Raw genomic sequence first — 20,185 nt, forward strand, 5'->3', positions numbered from 1 at the left:
ATCAACCCACCATGATCTCCAATGCCAAACATTGGACAGGATCCACGCACACAGCGTGCTGAGATCTAATGGAAGCCTGGTGTCGACTAAAGGGGTAGATTATTCAAGCAGATAGCCTCATGTTAGGAACCCTTAGAATTAGGCCATTTGGCCCATCAAGTCTACTCTGCCATTCGATCTTGACTGATCTATCTCTCTCCTGCCTTCGCCCCGTAACCTCTGACACCCATAGTAACAGATAACAGCAGCTAAAAGCTTCATTGGTGTTGGTGGTCAGGGCGAAATTGGTATTTTAAATATGTCGGCTGCATTCAAGAAGGGTTTTGGGACACTGGGAGACAGATGGAAAGGTGGAATGTCAGGAAGCAACTCTATTATTCCCAAAGTATTCAGGATGGCACCTCACGGAGGCTGAACAAAACAGCTCTTTGCTTCTTATCCATGAACTTTGCACCTGAGGAAATTTGGGGGGGGGGGGGGGGGGGGGAGTGGGACAAGAAATATTTACAGAGACCCCTGCTTCTCCAGTGAAATTCCCTGAGGAAATTCATTCCAGTTTAAAATCCCTGAACAGCAAAGATGACAATCTGAAAATGCTCCATTTGGTAAACAAAAAGATTATCTGGAGACTCAAAACCAACCCATACCTTGGTTGATTTCATCAGGTTTCTATGTGGGAGTTATTGGATGTTCTGATGAGTAAGTCCTTGGGAGAATAAGTGCCTCATTATGTTATATTGCTTTTATGCTGTGTTGCTATTCAAATAAACCATTAGTGGTGCCCACATGAATAGAGGAATGGCTCTTTGCAACAGAAAAGCATGCAGGGTGGCAGTGTGGGGCCTCTTTGAGGCTTCACTTCACATTGCCCCCCACCCTTCAAGGACAATGCTGTCAGATATGTTCAGTTCAGTTTGATGCTTGTGATATAATTCCGTGGGATACCAGGGGCTTTTCGGGAAGAGTGAATCTTTCTCCTTCTGTTTCAGGGTGATGTGGTCAACAGCATTGAGAGGAACGTTGTTAATGCAACGGATTACATAGGCGACGCGAAGGACAACACAAAAAAAGCAGTTAATTTTAAGAGTACCAGCCGGCGGGTAAGTGACTGGGGAGAATGGCCGCTGAAGCACCTCTGTTACTTTCATGCGTGTCTGCTCTTTCCTCGATGCCCAGGGAGAGATGATAGACAGGATCGAATACAACGTCGAGCACTCAGTTGACTACGTAGAGAGGGCAGTGTCTGACACAAAAAAAGCGGTTAAGTACCAGAGTAAAGCACGACGGGTGAGTAGTGCACGTCAACAACCCTGCATGCGTGATGACCTCACTGTGCGTCCCCAATTCCATCACAAGAGACCGTACAAAAAAAAAAGTTTCGCAACCCTGTATTCATCTCATTGTGCACGTGTGTGTCTATAATTGTTACTCCATCAGTTGGTCGACTTCCCTCCCACCGAGGGGGCCCCATGCTGTAATAAGATTTATGAGGGTTATATATTCTGCACACACGACTGGCTTTATGACTGTCAGTGATAACAATTATAAGGGCCGTACTCTTCACATATTATAATTGGCTCTGGGACTGTGAGTCTTTCACAGAAATGTAACTGCTTTCTTCACCTCAGGAAATTTCGACAGTTCAGAAGTGCACACATTGCATTATGTTGCTGCACAGTTTTTCACGTATTTAAAAGGTGTAACTCAAACATTTATAGATCAGAAACAAGATATTCTAGAGGCACGTTAAAAATAACGTCGAGGAGCATGCGATCCTGTGCTGCATATAACTCTCTATAACTTAGATGTAAACTTAGATCATAATGTACACTATAAATCTTGCAATCACTTTCCCCATCTCATTGCTGTTGTTTGCCAGGGTGAAACTATGTTTCAGCAATGATTATTTGTCCCACATTGTAAAAAGCAGAACATCTTTTTGATGAAAGTAGAAGTAAAAACTAAGTGAAGAAAGTGATCTGACATCTCAAATAGATACATGAAAATTGGGCGATGATGTAAGCTTACCTTTGTGAATATGTTAATCTATTCACAACATTGCACAGTGACACACTCCGAGGCATAGTTCGTGATGAGTGGTGTGTGATGCAGAGAACACATGCATCAGCCGATTCTGTGATGTATGTTAAAGAGTGTCGGTTAAGAATAATATGAGAAGTCAAGCAACATTTTTGGTGTGGGACCCTGGGAAAGATGCGTACACTTCTTAGTATTGACATTTACTACATTCAGTGGGTCTTTCATGCCGAGACACAAAATGCTGGAGTTGCTCAGCGGGACAGGGAACGTCTCTGGAGAGAAGGAATGGGTGACGTTTCGGGTCAAGACGCTTCTTCAGACTGATCTCAACCCGAAACGTCACCCATTCCTTCTCTCCAGAGATGCTGCCTGTCCCGCTGAGGTACTCCAGCATTTTGTGTCTACCTTCGATTTAAACCAACATCTGCAGTTCTTTCCGACAGTCTTTCATGCCCATTGTCTGGAAAGGCCATTTTCATTCATACCTCTGATCCCAAAAGCAGCCAATACACCATCTGTCATTTATACAAGCTAATGTAATGTGACATTTTGCCAGCTCCATTTACAGAGGGATTGGAAGAATTTTGAGGCAGGACTTGCATACAGTGACTTAACAATCATACAATGACATGGTGGAGAACAGAGGAGAAACCAATCAACCATTATTTTCCTCTTGCCATCTATCTTGAGACTTTGCTAATATTAACAGCATCTAATTCAGTGCAATTTATTCCCTGTACATATTCCTTATGTATCTCTCCCTCCTAACCCCATTCTCCTGCCTTTTCCTCATAACCCCTGACACCCATCATGCCTAAATGATGCATTGCCTGTTTAAATCTATCTCCAATATAAATCAATGAGTAGGATCTAATCTCAGATGGTGCAATTTGTCCAGTGGTATTTATTTATTGCATCCCTCCCATCGGGGAATTTAATATGTCTTTGTCAAATCAATACCACTGCAGTGTCTTATAAATAAACCTATCCTGATATAATTCACTCTGTTATAATCTATCTAAATTTAATCATTTTGAATAAAATCAATCCAATGTTATTTGCCCAACTGTATATAACAGGTCAGCACAACACAACTGTCAACTTCTGTTTTATTTTCCATTTTCTTGGCCACTGTATGTATCACCCATTTTCACCAGTTGTCAAGGCCTCGTGTAAGGCAAGGCCTCCATCCAACAACAAAAAACCCCACATATCTCACTTGTGCCTCGATTAAGCTTCCTTGTTGTACCAGCATTATTATTTTTTTACTTCCTGCATTAGCCCTGGGCAAGAGCTGACTGGTTTATTTTAAAATCTGCTCAATTATGTTTGGTTTTGGACTAGGTCACTTAGTCTGGGCCATTTTTGAAGTTTTACAATCAACGAATAAGAAATATTCATTCTGCAGATGTGGGCAGAAGCAGTCAGTATAATTGAATCATTTCTATTAAAATCTGTCCACTATAATCTACCTCAAATCAATCTCAACTCATTTATTCTGCTACTTGATATTAATTCCAGCCCAACCTATCTGGAGCCAATCAAGCTAAAGATTACACTTAGCAAAATCTACCTCAGTTTTGTCCTCACTTAATTGGTTTTCATACAATCCAATTAATGCCACTAATTTATCATATTTTCATCTATTCCAACAATCCGTATATCCATAGAGTGTATTTATTACAATTTAATCATTCTGATTCGCATACATCTATTACAGTAGCATTATTGCCGTTTATTCTAATGCAAGCAATCAAGGATACATGTACTTCAAATCGAAATAAGCTCTGTTGATAGGTGTGAGTTCACCAAATGTCACTGAATGGTAAGAATGCTGTTGAGTCTGATCATTAATTAATTAATTGATTAAAAAATTGTCGTATGGGGAATGGGTTTGAAACATAAAGAAATGCTAGAGGAGGACAAAGGAGACGGCAGATGCTGGAATCTGGATCGATAAACAGAACACAAAGAGCCCGGCAGGTCTGGATTTGATGTAGAATCCCAACCCGAGATATTTACTTACCCTCTTGCATCCACGGACGTTGCATGACCCACTGAGTTCTTCCAGTGTTCTGCCTTCTGTTACTAAAAACATGCTAGCTTGTTAATTAATAATTCAAAATAAGCAAATACAATTCATAAGCTGCAGCCTGTTTTAGATTAAAAACCAAATTCTATTGTTTGTTACATATGTTAGAACATAAATTACTGATCAGTTTGGGTTAGGCAATCAGGCAACCATGCCCAAGGTTTAATTTTGGTGGTTCATTGTGCAAGCCTGTTTAAATTAAAATCTTCAATGAAGGGCAGTTGGGCAGTAGAACAGAACGTTTATCTCTTTTTCATCAACTACACCAAGAAATAACTTTAGGGCATTTTTATTAATACCATTTTAAATGGATTTTTCATCAGAATATAAATTTTTAATATGGGTCCACTCTTCCATCTCTGGTAATCTGATACAGTCAATAAACATATCTTTTATAACCTTGACTGAATCATTTCATCAGTGTGCGGCCGATAGCTTCGTAGTTAGTTTAATTAAAAATGTGATCTATTAAAAATGAAAAAAAAATTAGATTTCTATGAGCATAAATTGAAGTGCCATCCTTAACTAACATAATCACTGCTAATCAGCTCTGCTTGCATGTATGTGTGTAGGGATAAGATGTGGTTTTGTGGGTGGAAATTGGTGATAGGAGTTCTCTCAAATTAAATCTACTATTTTTTAGTTGGTTTGGAGAAATTCACCTAATTGGGCTGATGAAAATAAGCAGAGAAACTTCTGGTTAATTTTTACAACTATGTCAGAATTAGTCTCTAGGATATACCTGTAGTAGGACACACCGAGAAATTATTATTTCCCATCATTGCAGCCTTGATGGTATAGGGTGTGAATATAAAGACTCTTAGAGTTGCACAGCATAAAAGTAGGCCCTTCTGCCAAAACATCCATGCCAACCTTTTTGCGATTTACACTAATCTGACTTTAGGACTGTATCACTCTGTGCTTGCTTATTTAAATTATGTCTAAATGCCTCTTAAATGTAGTCATTTAATCTGATCCTACCACCTCCTATGGCAACATGTTTGAGATATCAATCTCAAAGCTCCATCTTCTCGCCTTAAAATTCACGCCCTACCATGAGAAAAGGTTGTTGACTATCTACCCTCATAATCTCTCTGTATCCCTCAGAATCTTATATGCTTCTATCAGGTCACCCTTTGGTCTCCTTTGCTCAGGGAAAACAAGCCTGGTCTATTCACTCTCTCCCCATAACTAATGTCCTCCAATCCTGATGAATCTCCTCTGGACTCTCCAGTGCAATCACATGCTTCCTCAAGTGTGGCAATAGGAACTGCGCAAAAATACTGTACTTCACGCAGCTTAATCAGTGTCTTGTAAAATTCCCACAAAACATCCAAACTTTTACATTCCATGCCCCGCCACTGAAGCCTCATGTTCTATGCATTATTCACCACCCTATTGATCTGCGTGCCATTTTTGGGGAACTATGGACTTGGACCCCTAGACCTCTGTTTATCAGTATTCCTTAAGTCTCCAAACATTTAACCTGCCCCTGCTTGACTTCCCAAAATTTATTACCTCAAACTTGTTGGGGTTAAATTCCATTTGTTAATCCTCTTCCCAACTTTTCATCTGATTGTGTTAATCCTGTTGTAGTCTTAGACAAGCTTCCTTGCTATTCGTAACACCACCGATTTTTGTGTCTCCGCAATCCTACTAATCATACCTCCCACACAAACACACTAGTCATTAATATATATCACAAACAGCAAAGGTCCCAGCATCGATCCATGCGGTACACCACTGGTCACTGAGTTCCAATCAGAAAAACATCTTTCCACCAATTTGGGATCCAATTAGCCAGCTCACCATGAATCCCATGTGCATTAACCTTCTGCAATAGCCTACCACATGGGACCTTATCAAATGCCTTACAAAAGTCAATTTAAACGGCATGTAAAATCCCTGTCTTCATCCATCTCCTTTGTTACCGCCTCTAGAAACTCAAAAAACTCTTATGAAATTCTTAAAGACGATTTATTCATATTTTTAGCATAATTGGTTGAAAGATTTATTAGAACAGCAAACAGTGAATTTTCCTAATTATGAGGTCATACTACGCAGGTCAGAAAAGCATGTTTAACATGACTTGCAATTATTTAAAATATATGAAGGGGATAGTGATGATGGAAAAATAGTCCAGGAGATGTTTGAGCATCTTCAATTCCTATTTATTCCAGGAAAAGTAAGGGTAATTATAAAGTTTTATAATAATTGCTGAAAAGAAATGCAACAAAATTCAGAAAAAGGAGAAATATATGCTCATTAAAACTAAACAGAAAAATATTAGTGCATCTAAAATGATGGTTGAAACCTGGATTTAGCAGTTATGTAATCACGACATCCTTTTTCCCTCTGGGAGAGAATAGTTGCAGGCATATAGCACCAGTTGCCAATATTGTCACACCACATAACGTGAACAGAAGCAACTGACTGATAGATCATGTCTGAGGAAGCTTTGCCTTTTAAATGAGTACCTAGACGATGCCATTGTTTTAGCAAGTCAACAGCCCACTTCCTCCAAATCCTACATCCTACCAGTGACTTCTGCACTGACCGCCAGCATTGGACTTGTATGCTGGCATCATTTCAACCTGACAATCTTAACAGCTAAGCAGTTGTGCACAGATACACAAAGCAAGTTACAGGTGCATTGTCCTCTACTAATGGTTTATTTTTGTCCATTTTGACACAATCTCCGTACTATTGTTGAATTGCAGATATTCTAAGGCTTGATGATTGCTGCTTGAATTCCATGCTTCTTCCAAATGCTGTCTTGAGAGCTTGGCTGCTGTGTGTTAAGATATGTTTTTGATTTGATGCTGTGCCTATTTATGACAAACCGAGCCTTAAGATGGACCATGTGCTGAACGGAAAAACTGATTGTCACCTCAATGCCCTGGCAGAGAGAAGCATGGGGGCAGCATGCATGTTCTGCTGTGTTGGCTCTGCCACCCACTGTATAGTCTGGGCAAACCATTGGTGCTGGCTGTTGATCTGTGAGAAGCAGATCTCATGCTTGTAATAAAAGCCCTGAAGTCTTGTGCAATGCCTGTCTGCAACTGGTCACTGAGTCATAGAATCATAGAGTGATACAGTGTGGAAACAGGCTCTTCGGCTCAACTTGCCCACACCGGCCAACATGTCCCAGCTACACTAGTCCCACCTGCCAGCATTTGGTCCATATCCCTCCAAACCTGTCATATCCATGTCCCTGTCTAACTGTTTCTTAAATGTTGGGATAGTCCCTGCCTCAACTACCTCCTCTGTCAGCTTGTTCCATACATCCACCACCCTTTGTGTGAAAAAGGTACCCCTCAGATTCGTATTAAATCGTTTCCCCTTCACCTTAAGCCTATGCCCCCTGGTCCTCAATTCACCTTCTCTGGGCAAGAGACTTTGTGCATCTGCCCGATCTGTTCATCTCATGATCTTACACATCTCTATAAAGTAGCAAGATGGGACTCCATCCTAACTAAAAGCTACTTTCCCTAACTTGACACCCAAGCACTCTAGTAGCAGTCTGAATCTTCATGCTGAAAGTAAACGTCGTAAGACCTCATTCTAAAGGTTCTTTATTGGAAAAAATTCCGAGATGCTCTGTGGGGACTACAGTGCTCTGAACACACTGCCACAGTCCCATCACATGTGCTCATTATTCAATTGGCCATCCAACATTATCCAACCTTGAGCCATAGATATGTGGGGACATGTTTGGTGTCCTGTCATGACTTTGAATGTATTATTCCAGTGTGCAACATATGCCCAGTTGTCAGCCAGAAATTTGCATCACATTTTGAATGTTTTATTTGCTACTGCGGTTTCTTTGTGTGATGTGCGTATTTGCATGCCGAGCCTCACCAAACTGTTTTCTTCCCTTCCCACAGAAAATGATCTTTATAGGAATATGCATTGCAGTAGTACTGTTGATTATCATCATTGCTTTGGCTGTGTCTCTCAGTTAATGCTCGAAAGTGCATGACCCACCGAATCATCCTGACTGAGACTAAAGCTGGGCTGTTGTTCCATGTATGCTTGTGTGAAAAGGAAAGACGACAACTCATCATTCCTGGACACCTCCATTTCATTTTGCCAACACCTAGGATTTTCCTGGAGGGGCTGCTTACAGGCACCAAGAGCATGATTCTTGCAGGTCTGACTACTCCTCTTGTGTGCGGACCTCGCTTGCTTTGGCATCTCCATAAGCTGAAGAGCAACATCAGGATTCAAGCAACACTCTTTTATTTATCATTTTAGTTTACTTTCAATGTTTATAATCTTAAGAAGCATTATTGGTTTGCATCTTGCCTTAACAGAGTATGATCCATGATTTTACAAACTTATTAGTTCACGATGAATTCAGGTGAATTTCAGCAGCGATTTTTCTATTTTTATAAATAATTTTAAAATCAATTACTCTCCATTCCCTTCCTCTCTCTTTCCCATCTTGCTACTTTACCTTTTTTTCTATCCTGTCTTTCGGTCTTTCTTTCCACTCTTCTCCCTCTCAACTCCCTCTTTTCCCGTTGTCAATGTCTCTCTCAAACTTCCAGCCTTCCACTACCAGGAAGTTACAGCCTACTGTTGCTAAACATGATCCATTGCAAATATCTACAGATCAGACACATACACCAATCCATGAGTCCTAATTTAAAAAAATGCTTTTATTAGATGCAAATTATCTGACGCACATATCGAAGCAAATTGGCCCTAAAAAATAGAACATAGAACAGTACAGCACAGGAACAGCCCCTTCGGGCCACAATGTCTATACTGAACATGATGCCAAGGCCAACTCCTATCTCCCTGCATATCCATGTGCCTTGTCAAAAGCCTCTTAAATGCCACTATCGTTTCTGACACCACCACAACCATCAGCAGAGGTTTCAGGCACTCACCACCCTGTGTAAAAGCTTGCCACACATATCTTTAAATGTTGCCCCTCTCACCTTAAAGCTTTGCCCTCTAGCACTTGATATTTCCCTCATGGGGAAAAAAAGTTCTGACTGTCTAATCTATCTATGCCTTTCATAATTTAATATACTCTGTCAGGTACTAACCTCCCTACTTGATCAACTCCCCAAGAAACTGTACAAACATCACAGTAAATGAATCCACAGGCATTCCTTTTCAAAGTTTCATGTTTGCATGAGTATCATAAGTTACAATGAGAAATTCCTGCCATCTTCTTGGGAAAATCCAAGCCACTAAGCCCATAAAAAAAATAAAAAAATTAAAGAGCAGGAAAATAAATCACAGATCCATGTGAATTTTGGAAATAATCAAACATGCAGATACATGTAAAGAAAAACATATAAAAACATGATCATGTTCATGTATAGATGCAGGAACGAGTGTGGATATAGCCATATATGAATTTGCAGTCGTGAACAGTTCTACAGGAAAAAATATAGATCTAAATTTATGACACTGACAAATGTCAACACAATAGGCCCTGCATAACTTAATAACTTAATCAGAACCTGCATCTGCAGTGTTTTGCTTTCCTCCTAACCTCGACACTTACATTGGTGTTGTCTGAATGGTTTTGAGAGTGATTCTGGCTATGATTATAATAAATGTCTAAGAGATCTGGTATTTTTCAACAAATTATAAACCTTTGCCAAAAAGGCTAGTATACAATGAAAGCGAACTTCCTTTCAATATCTCTTGAATAGGCCTGCATATGTGTCCTTTTGTCATTGTGTCTGGCTTTACATCCTTAATTCCTGAGTACTTGCATGAACTCCTGCAGAGGTCTGTGGGTAGTGATCAGAGGTGATACTCCTGACTGTTTTTCCTTCCATACCAATCCTGGACACTGAGGCTTATCTTGCCGTCTCTCTAACTAATATTGCACAGGGTAATGCATTTATATCAAACACAAAATTATATTCAATATATAATTTTACAACACAAAATAAAATAATTCATTGCAGTTTATAGTTCCATTCTATCTGCTTGTTTTTCACCATACTAAAGGAAAATTATAAATTGTCAACATTTCTTTTATCACATATTATATATGGGCATATGTAATACTGACAACAATTCTTGTAAAGGAAATAATGACAAAGGCAAAATAATAAAAATACAATAATTCGTTGATCTCAAAGAAATTATCAACTGTGATACAAACTACTGAAGTGCTGTTATTTAACCCCCAAAAAAGTGAAGCTGCCTAAATAATAATAGACTCCAAGGAAAAACATAAATACACTATGCAATAAAAGTAATACGATTTCTCCCCAAAAGTAAAGGAGCCTTTTGCCATGGGAGAAATGTATTGTGTTACAGCATGGATCCTCTCCCGTGTCTCCACTACTGCTAATGAATGTGTTACTGGAACAGTATTATCCAGCTGTAAAACTACAGCACTATGTACTACGTGGATAGTGCCATAGTTCTACAGGAGATTTGTACCTTTCTAGATTTTACTCAGTTCTTCTTGTATCAGCATTACATTTCCCACTTTCTCCTCATCCATTTCTGAAGACGTGGCTTGCTGTTTTGCATGATTGTATATTTTATGGCCGCTCTACTGTTAAAACATTTACAACCCTTTCACAAGGTGTGTGTGAGGTGAAGAGTGAGGGACTGTATGGGAAGCAGTTGAGCTGCTATAACAGACTGACAGAAGTTGGAGAAGCTGATGATTCCATTGGCCACAAGGAATAGAAGATAGTTTAGGTCGAAATTATAGTCTAGATCTTAACAGACATCTCAACAGGGAATCTAAAATGTGTCCCTATGTAGTTCAATGCCTGATGATGGTAAGTGAATTGAAAGTAAATAACATTCTTACATGCGGATATGCACTTTACACCTCTTTGTGCACACACTTGGAATCACACCCCTCTCTTAAAATTGTATTGTATTATCAACTCAGGATTGAACCAAATTGGATTTTGAATACTCGTCTTTCTCCCAAAATCTGCTCCTTTTGCAAAGCTTTTCAATTACTGTAAATACAAATTTGACAGCAAAAAGTAGATTAGGGTAAGATACCAGTCAGAAACTTATTAGCTAACTTCAATAATGTGTAAACATTTAACATTGAGATTAAAGGTCGAAAGAAGACATCATACTTTCTACCTCCCCAGCTGTTTCCAGCTACTTAAATTTACAAAAAATGTCATGAGCGAGTGTTTAATGTCAGGTACTTGTTACGAAGAGAGATTTAAAATATGAAGTGGGAGCATTGTTGTTGTAGTTTGCATCAAATGTGAGCAGTTGTCTAATGTGAGGATGGCTTCTGAATATGATGGAGTGTGGTGATGGAATGTGTGGTGTCCTATTTATACCGAGAGATGTGTGGTGTGCGAGAGGTTTGACATGTGAGGGACTTATGTTTCAAGGTAGGTTCTGAAATGTTAATGGTTTGTTAAAATGAAGAGCCTGCAACAAGAAGAACATTTACTGATGTAAAGGGAAGGTTATAATCTGTTTTGGAATTGCTTCATCTTCCATTCTGTAAAGACCCTGAATCATTTAAATGTAAATAAAGTTACAGAACTAACACTTTCTCCTCTTCTTCCTGTCATGCTGCTTGGATGTGGGGGCTACAGAAGAAGATCATGATCATTATATGCTGTGTGGTGCTGGGGGTCGTCATTGCCTCCACAGTTGGGGGAGTGTTTGGATTTTGAGAAACACAAAATAGGAAAGAATCTACCAATGTGATGTGGGCTTTTCAGCCACTTTGTGGGATGAAGTGACTTTCACTCGGTATCACTGAGAAAAGTTCCTCTGCATGACTATCTAGCATTACTTCCTTTACTGGTCCTGCTCTTTCTGGCTGTTAAGGTATGGTAACATTTTTTTTTCCTCTTTTTTCTTTTTCAATGATGCTCTGTTTGCCATAAACACAAGAAAATTTGGCCCTGGGAAAAAACAAAACTCTTCACATTTAAAGGGATTGATCTTAACCCATTTGATTGCCAAAGCCAAAGAAAGCCCAGTAAACACCAACAGACACAACGGCTGGAGTCGACATTTTGTAAGATACTGATCGCAAAATGGCAATATCTTTTTTTTAAAAACTCAATTAGTCCCTAAGAGCTTTCAAATCTTGTCAAGGTTGGAAGAATGCAGTGATCGACATCTCATCAGCACAATGGTGTCCACTGGACTAGGCTGCCGGTCATTATCCCAACTGCAAGTGTTCTGTGGAAATTCTATTTCTTCACAATAACACTACCATTGATGGCGAAATGATATGGTCCAAGAAATTTCTGCTCTAAATATAAGACTCCGTGTTTGCTACTGTTGGTGAGGAGCTGCCAGGCAGTCTTTGAAGTCTCTTTTGATCTCAGCCTTACACCTTTGCTAATAACAGTTTTTTATTCGCTGTCATTTCTTCATGTGAAGAAGACTTGCTGATGAAGATTCTCAAGTGGTGCTATCGCTCCCCGCAATGTTAGAGAAAAGGCTGACAAGATCTGAAGAGTATCTTTAAAGGATTCAGCTTTTTTTTCTTTTTTATTTAAAGGGAAATGAGGTTGGAACTTTACAAATGTTATCATTTTTTAAAATTTATTTTGGATTACCAAAACAAAATAAAAATCAGGAACTAGGCAGGTGAACCATCAACTGTTCTACCAATCAAAAATAAATTCTTCCAGCCTTTGAATTGAACCAGAAACCTTGAGAGACTGTGGATTTCACACCAGTCTCCGATATTGTGAAAGGTATTCCAGTGAGGAACAGCTTTCTTCTCCTTTATATCATCCGTCCTAAACAGATGTGGCACTCGTGTTAACATCTATAAAGGGCTTGTGTTTGGAGATTTTGTACCTCGGCTATAATTAGTTTTCCTGCTTTTGAATTCTAATTTATTTTAATTACCTACGACGTGAAGTCTTTTTTTCTGGCTGTTTTTTTCACTCGAGCTGTTTTGCCAGGAATACTCGCAAGTCCTCGCCAGCACAGCTGACGTGTAACCCTGTGTAACTAGGTATTAAAGGGCTTTAAAGAGCAGTTGGTCAAGACTTGCTAGTTTTCATCAAGCTGCACTCTGGTTTGGCAGCTCCTTGGGTTGTTGAGGTGATGTCAGTCTGCAAATGGTGCAGAAAGTTCTGTTGCCAAGTTTCTTCCAGTCTTAGTAAGAAAAACATTTTATTTATGCAATTTATGTATTAACAAAAATGTAACTGGATTTTTAAAATTCCAGCTTTTTGTCTATTCCAGCAGTGGTGATGCAAAAAGGCTTCCTACGCAGGGCACTGTCATAATACCACTAATCAAATCGCCAGATCGCTCACATGTGCTTTCCAAATTTTATAATTTTCCATTTTAGATGAGCAGTTCAAATGGTATAATTTTCCAATTTAGGTTAGCAGTTCTACCATTCATGTCACACTCACTATCATTCACCTGTTTCCCATGTTCTCACCATTACTATGGAAATTACTCGATCCAAAACGTCACCCATTCCTTCTCTCCAGAGATGCTGCCTGTCCCACTGAGTTACTCCAGCATTTTGTGTCTACTATGGAAATAAAGTTCCCCCTTTCTTTTAGTACCACATTGACCTATCTTACCCCTTCTCCATAATATTTACTTGCAAGTACTTTCCCTTAAAATTCAGTTGTCACCGCAGTATGTTGAGATAGATCTGTACTAATGATGCTGCTGTTTTCACTGTGACTAAGACAGTTGACACATACTTAAGTCCAGTGACACACTGAGCAGTAATGAGTATCAGGAAACCAGTTGATTTACCCTGTAGTCTAAAACGTCTTCAACTGTTTAATCTGCCAAATCACCTTTGACCAATATTTGTAACTTCAGTCTAGAAAGGAACTGCAGATGCTGGTTTAACTGAAGATAGACACAAAAACCTGAAGTAACTCCGCGGGAAAGGCAGCATCTCTGGAGAGAAGGAATGGGTGACGTTTTGGATTGAGACCCTTCTCAAACCCGAGCTGAAGAAGGGCCTCGACCCAAAACGTCACCCATTTCTTCTCTCCAGAGATGCTGCCTGTCCCGCTGAGTTACTCCAGCTTTTGTGTCTATCTTTTGTAACTTCAGTGTTTTCTTTGCCTTTATGACTTGGATATTCAGTCTTAATTAACTTATTGACTGGGAAACATCCCGTCAGTAATTGTAATGAGAACAAAGTCAATAGATGTCAGAACACCATCTGAAATTTAAGCAGATTAAGCACAGGAGAGACCTCAAATATTGAACAGAAATTCCCCTGCTGTTCATGCCATACTTTAACCATCCAACTTGAGTTGCCTTCTGAAGCTAGAAATATCAGAAATAACAAATTCAACGTACACCCCTTCAAACAAAAGCAGCGTTAACTGCATAGTTTGCATTATTCACAGAGACTAAATTCATGACATTGCACTGTCACGACTGGGGTTCCTCATCTGCACAACTATTATTGAAACTGCTCTTGTTCCCTTCAGATATGTTAACGTCGCTAATCCGGTGACAGTTGGCTGTTGATATGCAGGTTTTGCTGAAAGTAACTGCTCGCTTAAGCTCACCATTGTGAGTAGACTTGGCAGCAACAGAGACCTCTAATTTTTTTTTGTCAGTTCTGATGTTTCAGAATTTTTTCCTGTCTTTTGCACAATGAGTTGATCTTTCACCGATGTGAAACTGTGGGTGAGTGAGGCATGGCTGAGATCAGCAGGGAAAGAATATTTTCACTTAGGTTAAGCCACCAAATAGAATGAGCAAGATCATATCAGGACAGTAAATATAAAAAGGAAATCAAAACCTGGCAGACCTATTAACATCTTTCATGACTTAGCAAGTGACGTCAAAGCCTGTGGGGGAAAATAAAGACAAGATTGAGAGTGAGTGAATAAAAGAAAAAGGAAAATTGCAGTTCACTTCTAAGAACAGTGCAGAATAGGAAATATGTCACCAGTATAGAATGATCTGGTTAAGCTATGACACTGATCACAACCCACCATTACAGACTAATTGCAAGACACCTCTGATGCTCAAGATGTAGCAAAGACTTTGAATGGATTCTTCAGAATAGTGTACACAGGCCAGGAGTATAGGCACATTCCAGAGAGACGTAATAAATATCGGTGTTTAAGAAAGAACTGCAGATGCTGGATAAATCGAAGATAGACAAAAATGCTGGAGAAACTCAGCGGGTGAGGCAGCATCTATGGAGCGAAGGAATAGGTGACCTTTCGGATCGAGACCCTTCTTTAGACTCCTTCGCTCCATAGATGCTACCTCACCCGCTGAGTTTCTCCAGCATTTTTGTCTACCTGTAATAAATATAGCAATCAGTAAATAACATGTTCCAGAGCAATTATATCGTTCCAAATTTTCTGGACAGATGATAATGTATTTGAGAAATTGAAGGAGATATTCCCCATTGCTAGCTTTATTTTTTTAAAGTTCCTTTACAAACAGAATGTGGCAAGCTCCCCAGTCCAGCAAATGTGGTTCCAATAAACAGAAAAAGGAGCGTGTTGCAACAATGATAATTCAGACCAATTCCTAAATATCACAAAAAGTGATTTAAGGGCATTCAGCATGATGCAATCAATAAACATCTGGAGAACAGAAGCATTAAAATCTGCCATAACCTGCAATCGCTCAGATCATGCAAATTGATCCAGATGCTCGAGGCCCATTTTACAAGTCTGAAGCATCCCAGATTCCTGCAATGAGATTTAGGGAGAGGTATATCCTTCAATGTACATAGAAAAAGCCCCAGAGACCTTGACAGCTGGCAAAGCCTTGTTCCCAGCTATGTCAGCTGCCAAAGCTATGCAAATATGTAAATATTTCAGAATGCCTCTGATATCCAGAAACATTTATTTCATTTTAATTAGTTAAAAAATAAAATTGCTAAAAATCAGCTGAAAGTAAATTGTTAATATCATTGAACAAAACAAAATATTTTTAAAAAGACACTAGCCTTCCTTCCCCTTTTCATCTATCTGCCTTCCGCTTTTCATTTATATCTATGAGACCATTTAAATGGATAAATGCTGCCAATTCTGTTTGTTAATCAGCAGATTCCAGTATGGTTGCAGAAATGCTACCTGTTGTGAGATTGCTTGGAGGTAATAGTGGAGTCAAAAAAAGGTTTTTTAAATAAAATGAAAAATCAGTGTAGAAAGGAAGCTGCAGATTCATAAAAGAGGCTGTCTAAGTGGATTGAGAATTGATTTTGCACTGGATGGTCGATCGATAAATGACAAAGTATTGCTGGAGAACAAATAGCAAGTGAACTGCCATAAATATCTGATGTGTTTAACAATATTTGTAAGTGGTGCAAAGCACTGGAGTCATGGCAGACAATAGATTATCTCCAATAGATTCAGATCAATAGGCTGTTTATTGAAATAGAAAGCAGAATTTCTCCAGAATAAATTTAGAGTCACCATCTAGTATGAGGTGATTTTGCACATATTTATTACTAGACCAGCTCCCTGAGGTGGCATATAATAAAGCTCCACATTTTTGGAAGGTTTTAGTTCATGGCAGGAATATTCAAGAAAGTTTGACACGAACAGGTGTTAAATGGGTAGAGACTGCTAAATACTGTCCTTGCCAGGTATAATGGTCTCTAAAACAAAGGTTTCCTCTGTTTGTCTCCAGCACTGCATCTTTACATAAATATTTATAATTTAAATCCAGATAGCCAACAGAGATCTTCCTTTGTTGAAAAGGAATCAGGCCAGATCTGTCTTGGGCTGTTGTGTTCAACTCTGTTCAATGTAGAATTAAAGTAATAGAAATATATTGGGTGGGGCAGCATAAAGTGAATGAGATACCAGGGAAGAATTGAGAAATCTGAGATATTCTTGGAAGAAGGTGATTATTTTTGCAGCCAGGAAAGCTGAACATCATTCAGAGATTATAAAAGTATGAAAACTACAAACAGAAAAATTGATACTCAAAAATAATTTGGGAATTACGTTGCAAGGGAGAATGGACCTCCCAGATGGACATAGACGTTTGTGTAATCAAGAAATGTTTTAGATGGGAATGCAATGTATAAAAGAGTGGATTCAGTTTACACACTGAATATCTGGCCTTTGTAAGATTTATCATGCAGGAGCAATGGACTACATTGGAGGAGTTAATGTAAAGGATAGTTCAAATGCCCCTTAGTTCTTCTGAAGCACAGTCTTAAATTTATATTCTTAATGTTAGTCAGCATTATGGGAGGCTTCTTCTGCTCCTTCCTCCGACAAGTGGGATGAAGAAGATTTGATATAACCTCTCCCATGTTCTGCTTTTGTTCAACTATATTTTATACTCATAGTTGTCATCAGAGGATTTGATTTCAAAGAGATCTAAATTATTTAAATAATCTTTGAGCTTCATTGTTATTTATTCCATATCGCCTTTTTGTGTTGGCTATAAGTTTGAAGATTTTTCTGATTATAAAGTTATTCAAGATCATTCTTATTGCTAATAGAAAATGTCACAGTACGACTCCGATTCTAGTGTTCACCATTACTTTGAACATGGCCATTATATTTTCGCCCACTGTTTTCACATATAAATAATGACAGAAAATGAGATAATCTCAGAAAATTAACATTGAGCATTCCATTTGCTATACTAACTGAAGCCACCTACCATTTATCCCTTTACTTGTATTTTCAACTATTCTCATGATATTGTGCTCCTTTAATATATTCTGATATTGACTGTAGGTTTAATTTTTTCTTGTGGTTGTAGTCATAAATCATACATTGCAGATACAGGTCCTTCAGCCCACGTAGTTCATTTTCACTATAAAGCATCCATTTACACTAATCCTACTATAGACTCATTTTATTCTCCCCACATTCACATCAACTACCCCAGATTCTACCACTCACTGATTCAATACACAGTGGCCGATTAACATTTGGAATATGGGAGGGAATCTGAGCATACAGGAGAGACCCACATGGTCAGAGGGAGAACATGCACACTCCACACAGACATCAGCAGAGGTTGCGATTGAGCCCAGGTCATTGGAGCAGTGAGACAGCGGATCTACTACATTGTTGTATTGTCCAATATGCAATTCCTTAAATACTTCGCTATTTTTAGGCTGAGCTCGAAATCTTCATTATTAATGATATACCTCAGTATATTCCCTCAATCATTGAGTACTAACTTATTTTCCCTTTAGCTTCTTCTCCATAATATGTATGATGTTGCGATACAAGTTTAGCTGAAAACAAGACATGTTTTTGATGAGATCATTAACAGTTACAAGGTGTAAATTACGAGTTGGTTGTGATGTATGATGAACCTGGCCCAACCCCATTTTTCTCAGTTAGTTAAAAAAATTAACAAGAAGTCAGCAAAATTGAGTTTTAGTTGTCCCAAGAAATAGTTTAATACTGCTTGGAGGTATATGATGAGACTGATGGAGAATTGGGAGGAAAATTTAATTTGTTACGAGGTGAACAGGGTACAAAGACGTGTCATTGATTGAATGGGCTGGACTTAATACATCTGAATCTTTTCTTCCCTTTCCATGCATTAGTATCTTCATAAATATTTCAATACAATTCAATCCTGGATGCTTCCCTATACATGATTAATGTAGGTAACTTATCATTGTTAAAGAACAGGCCCAGAATAATCATCATTAATATTAGCACCACACCAGACTAGGAGACAATCCTTCACCATTTTGGAGGCATATTTTAGAGTTATTCTTATCTAGACAATATCCAGAAAGTAAATGCCAATTAATGCTCTAACCTCCTTACACGCCTCATTTATCCATCTTGTCATTGGACTGCCTTCCTTATTGCAGTATCTCTCCTTCCCGCCCAAATATTTGTCCACACTATTGTCTACACTATTTAAATTATGAGATGGACTGGAGACATTTTTGCAAAGCACTTGTATGTCAGAGTAAGATTCATCTACATCACTACGGCCATTGACAAGTACAGTAATATCATCCAAATAGCAATGAAATATGAAGTGAGTGCGTTGAAATGCATTGGGAAGCTTTTTATGCCAAAGCAAGATATAAATCAGATAGGTTTCAGCTATGAAGTTCAGAGTTCCTGAAAATTATCTGTGAGTGCTGTGCCCCGTATAATTTAGCAATTCATTTATTAGTGGAAAGGTCTGGATTCTTGCCAGGGAGAAGGTGTTGCAGCCAACGTGCAGCGTGGAATGCTGCCATATCAAGCAATGACTGACAGATCATTAAATTAAATGGTATAACTATGGCTCGGTACTGACAGCCTATGTACTACAGATGTCCTTTTAACAACATAGTAGACCTATTCAATTTTACCATCACCCCGGGATGTCATCTTACAGCTTTACAAGACATTTGGAGCACTGTGTACAGTTCAGGTCACCCTGCGATAGGAAGAGGGATGATTTTATAAACTAAGCAAAATAAGGCACAGAGCCATACTTTTTACCCTGAGTAGGGGAGTTTAAAGCTAGAGGGCATAGGTTTAAGGTGAGAGGGGAGAGCTTTAAAAGGGATCTATGGGGGAATTTGTACAGAGGGTAGTGCGTATATGGAACAAGCTGCCATGGAAAGTAGTAGAGGCGGATACAATTACAACGTTTAAAAGACAGGTACTTCGATAGGAAAGGTCAGCATCAGACAAGTGGGACTAACTCAGTTTGGCAACTTGGTCAGCATGGAAGAGTTGGACAGAAGGCCTGTATAGCTTTATGATCCCAACCTTCAGGCATTTCTACTCTGCATTAGAAAGAGAGTGAAAATAATACTTCCCTACTCAAATTTGCTTCAATTGTTATTTCTTTGGTCCTTGGCTTTGGGGTGAATATAGCAAAGACATTCTATTCAGTCGTGTGCTCGAACACCACATTTTTCAGAGAAGTGCATGGAGTTGAAAACTGCTGCCAAAGGCTGCTTCATAACATGGTAATAGCATTGTTACTTTCTGTAGGACAACTAAACAACCTGCAGCTTCTATCAGTAATTCTATGTTTGTGCTACCTAGAGACCAGCTATGATCTGTGTCTTCGAGACATACAAGTATTACTATTTTTTGAAAAGTAAATGGACTAGGCAATGGCTGCAAAGGAACTAGACGTGCATTTTAGAGTCAT

At 38.9% G+C, this 20,185-nt stretch overlaps 1 protein-coding gene across 3 annotated transcripts in view; it reads left to right on the forward strand.

Moving 5' to 3' along the window:
- LOC116989013 (syntaxin-1A) overlaps positions 1-14,019 on the forward strand; it is a 199,711-nt gene extending 185,692 nt beyond the window's left edge. The window contains exons 9-10 of one of the 3 annotated variants that reach the window (XM_033046126.1): positions 1,177-1,287; positions 11,701-14,019. In XM_033046126.1, coding sequence (XP_032902017.1) covers positions 1,177-1,287; positions 11,701-11,781 — 192 coding nt within the window. In that variant the 3' untranslated portion in view covers positions 11,782-14,019. Of the gene's footprint in view, positions 1-989; positions 1,101-1,176; positions 1,288-8,019; positions 8,639-11,700 lie in introns of those variants that run through there. The other 2 variants (XM_033046128.1, XM_033046127.1) reach the window with 2 other exon arrangements.
- The last annotated feature ends 6,166 nt before the right edge of the window (positions 14,020-20,185 follow it).

Source organism: Amblyraja radiata, chromosome 28, assembly GCF_010909765.2.
Source record: "Amblyraja radiata isolate CabotCenter1 chromosome 28, sAmbRad1.1.pri, whole genome shotgun sequence".
NCBI classification, from domain to species: domain Eukaryota; kingdom Metazoa; phylum Chordata; class Chondrichthyes; order Rajiformes; family Rajidae; genus Amblyraja; species Amblyraja radiata.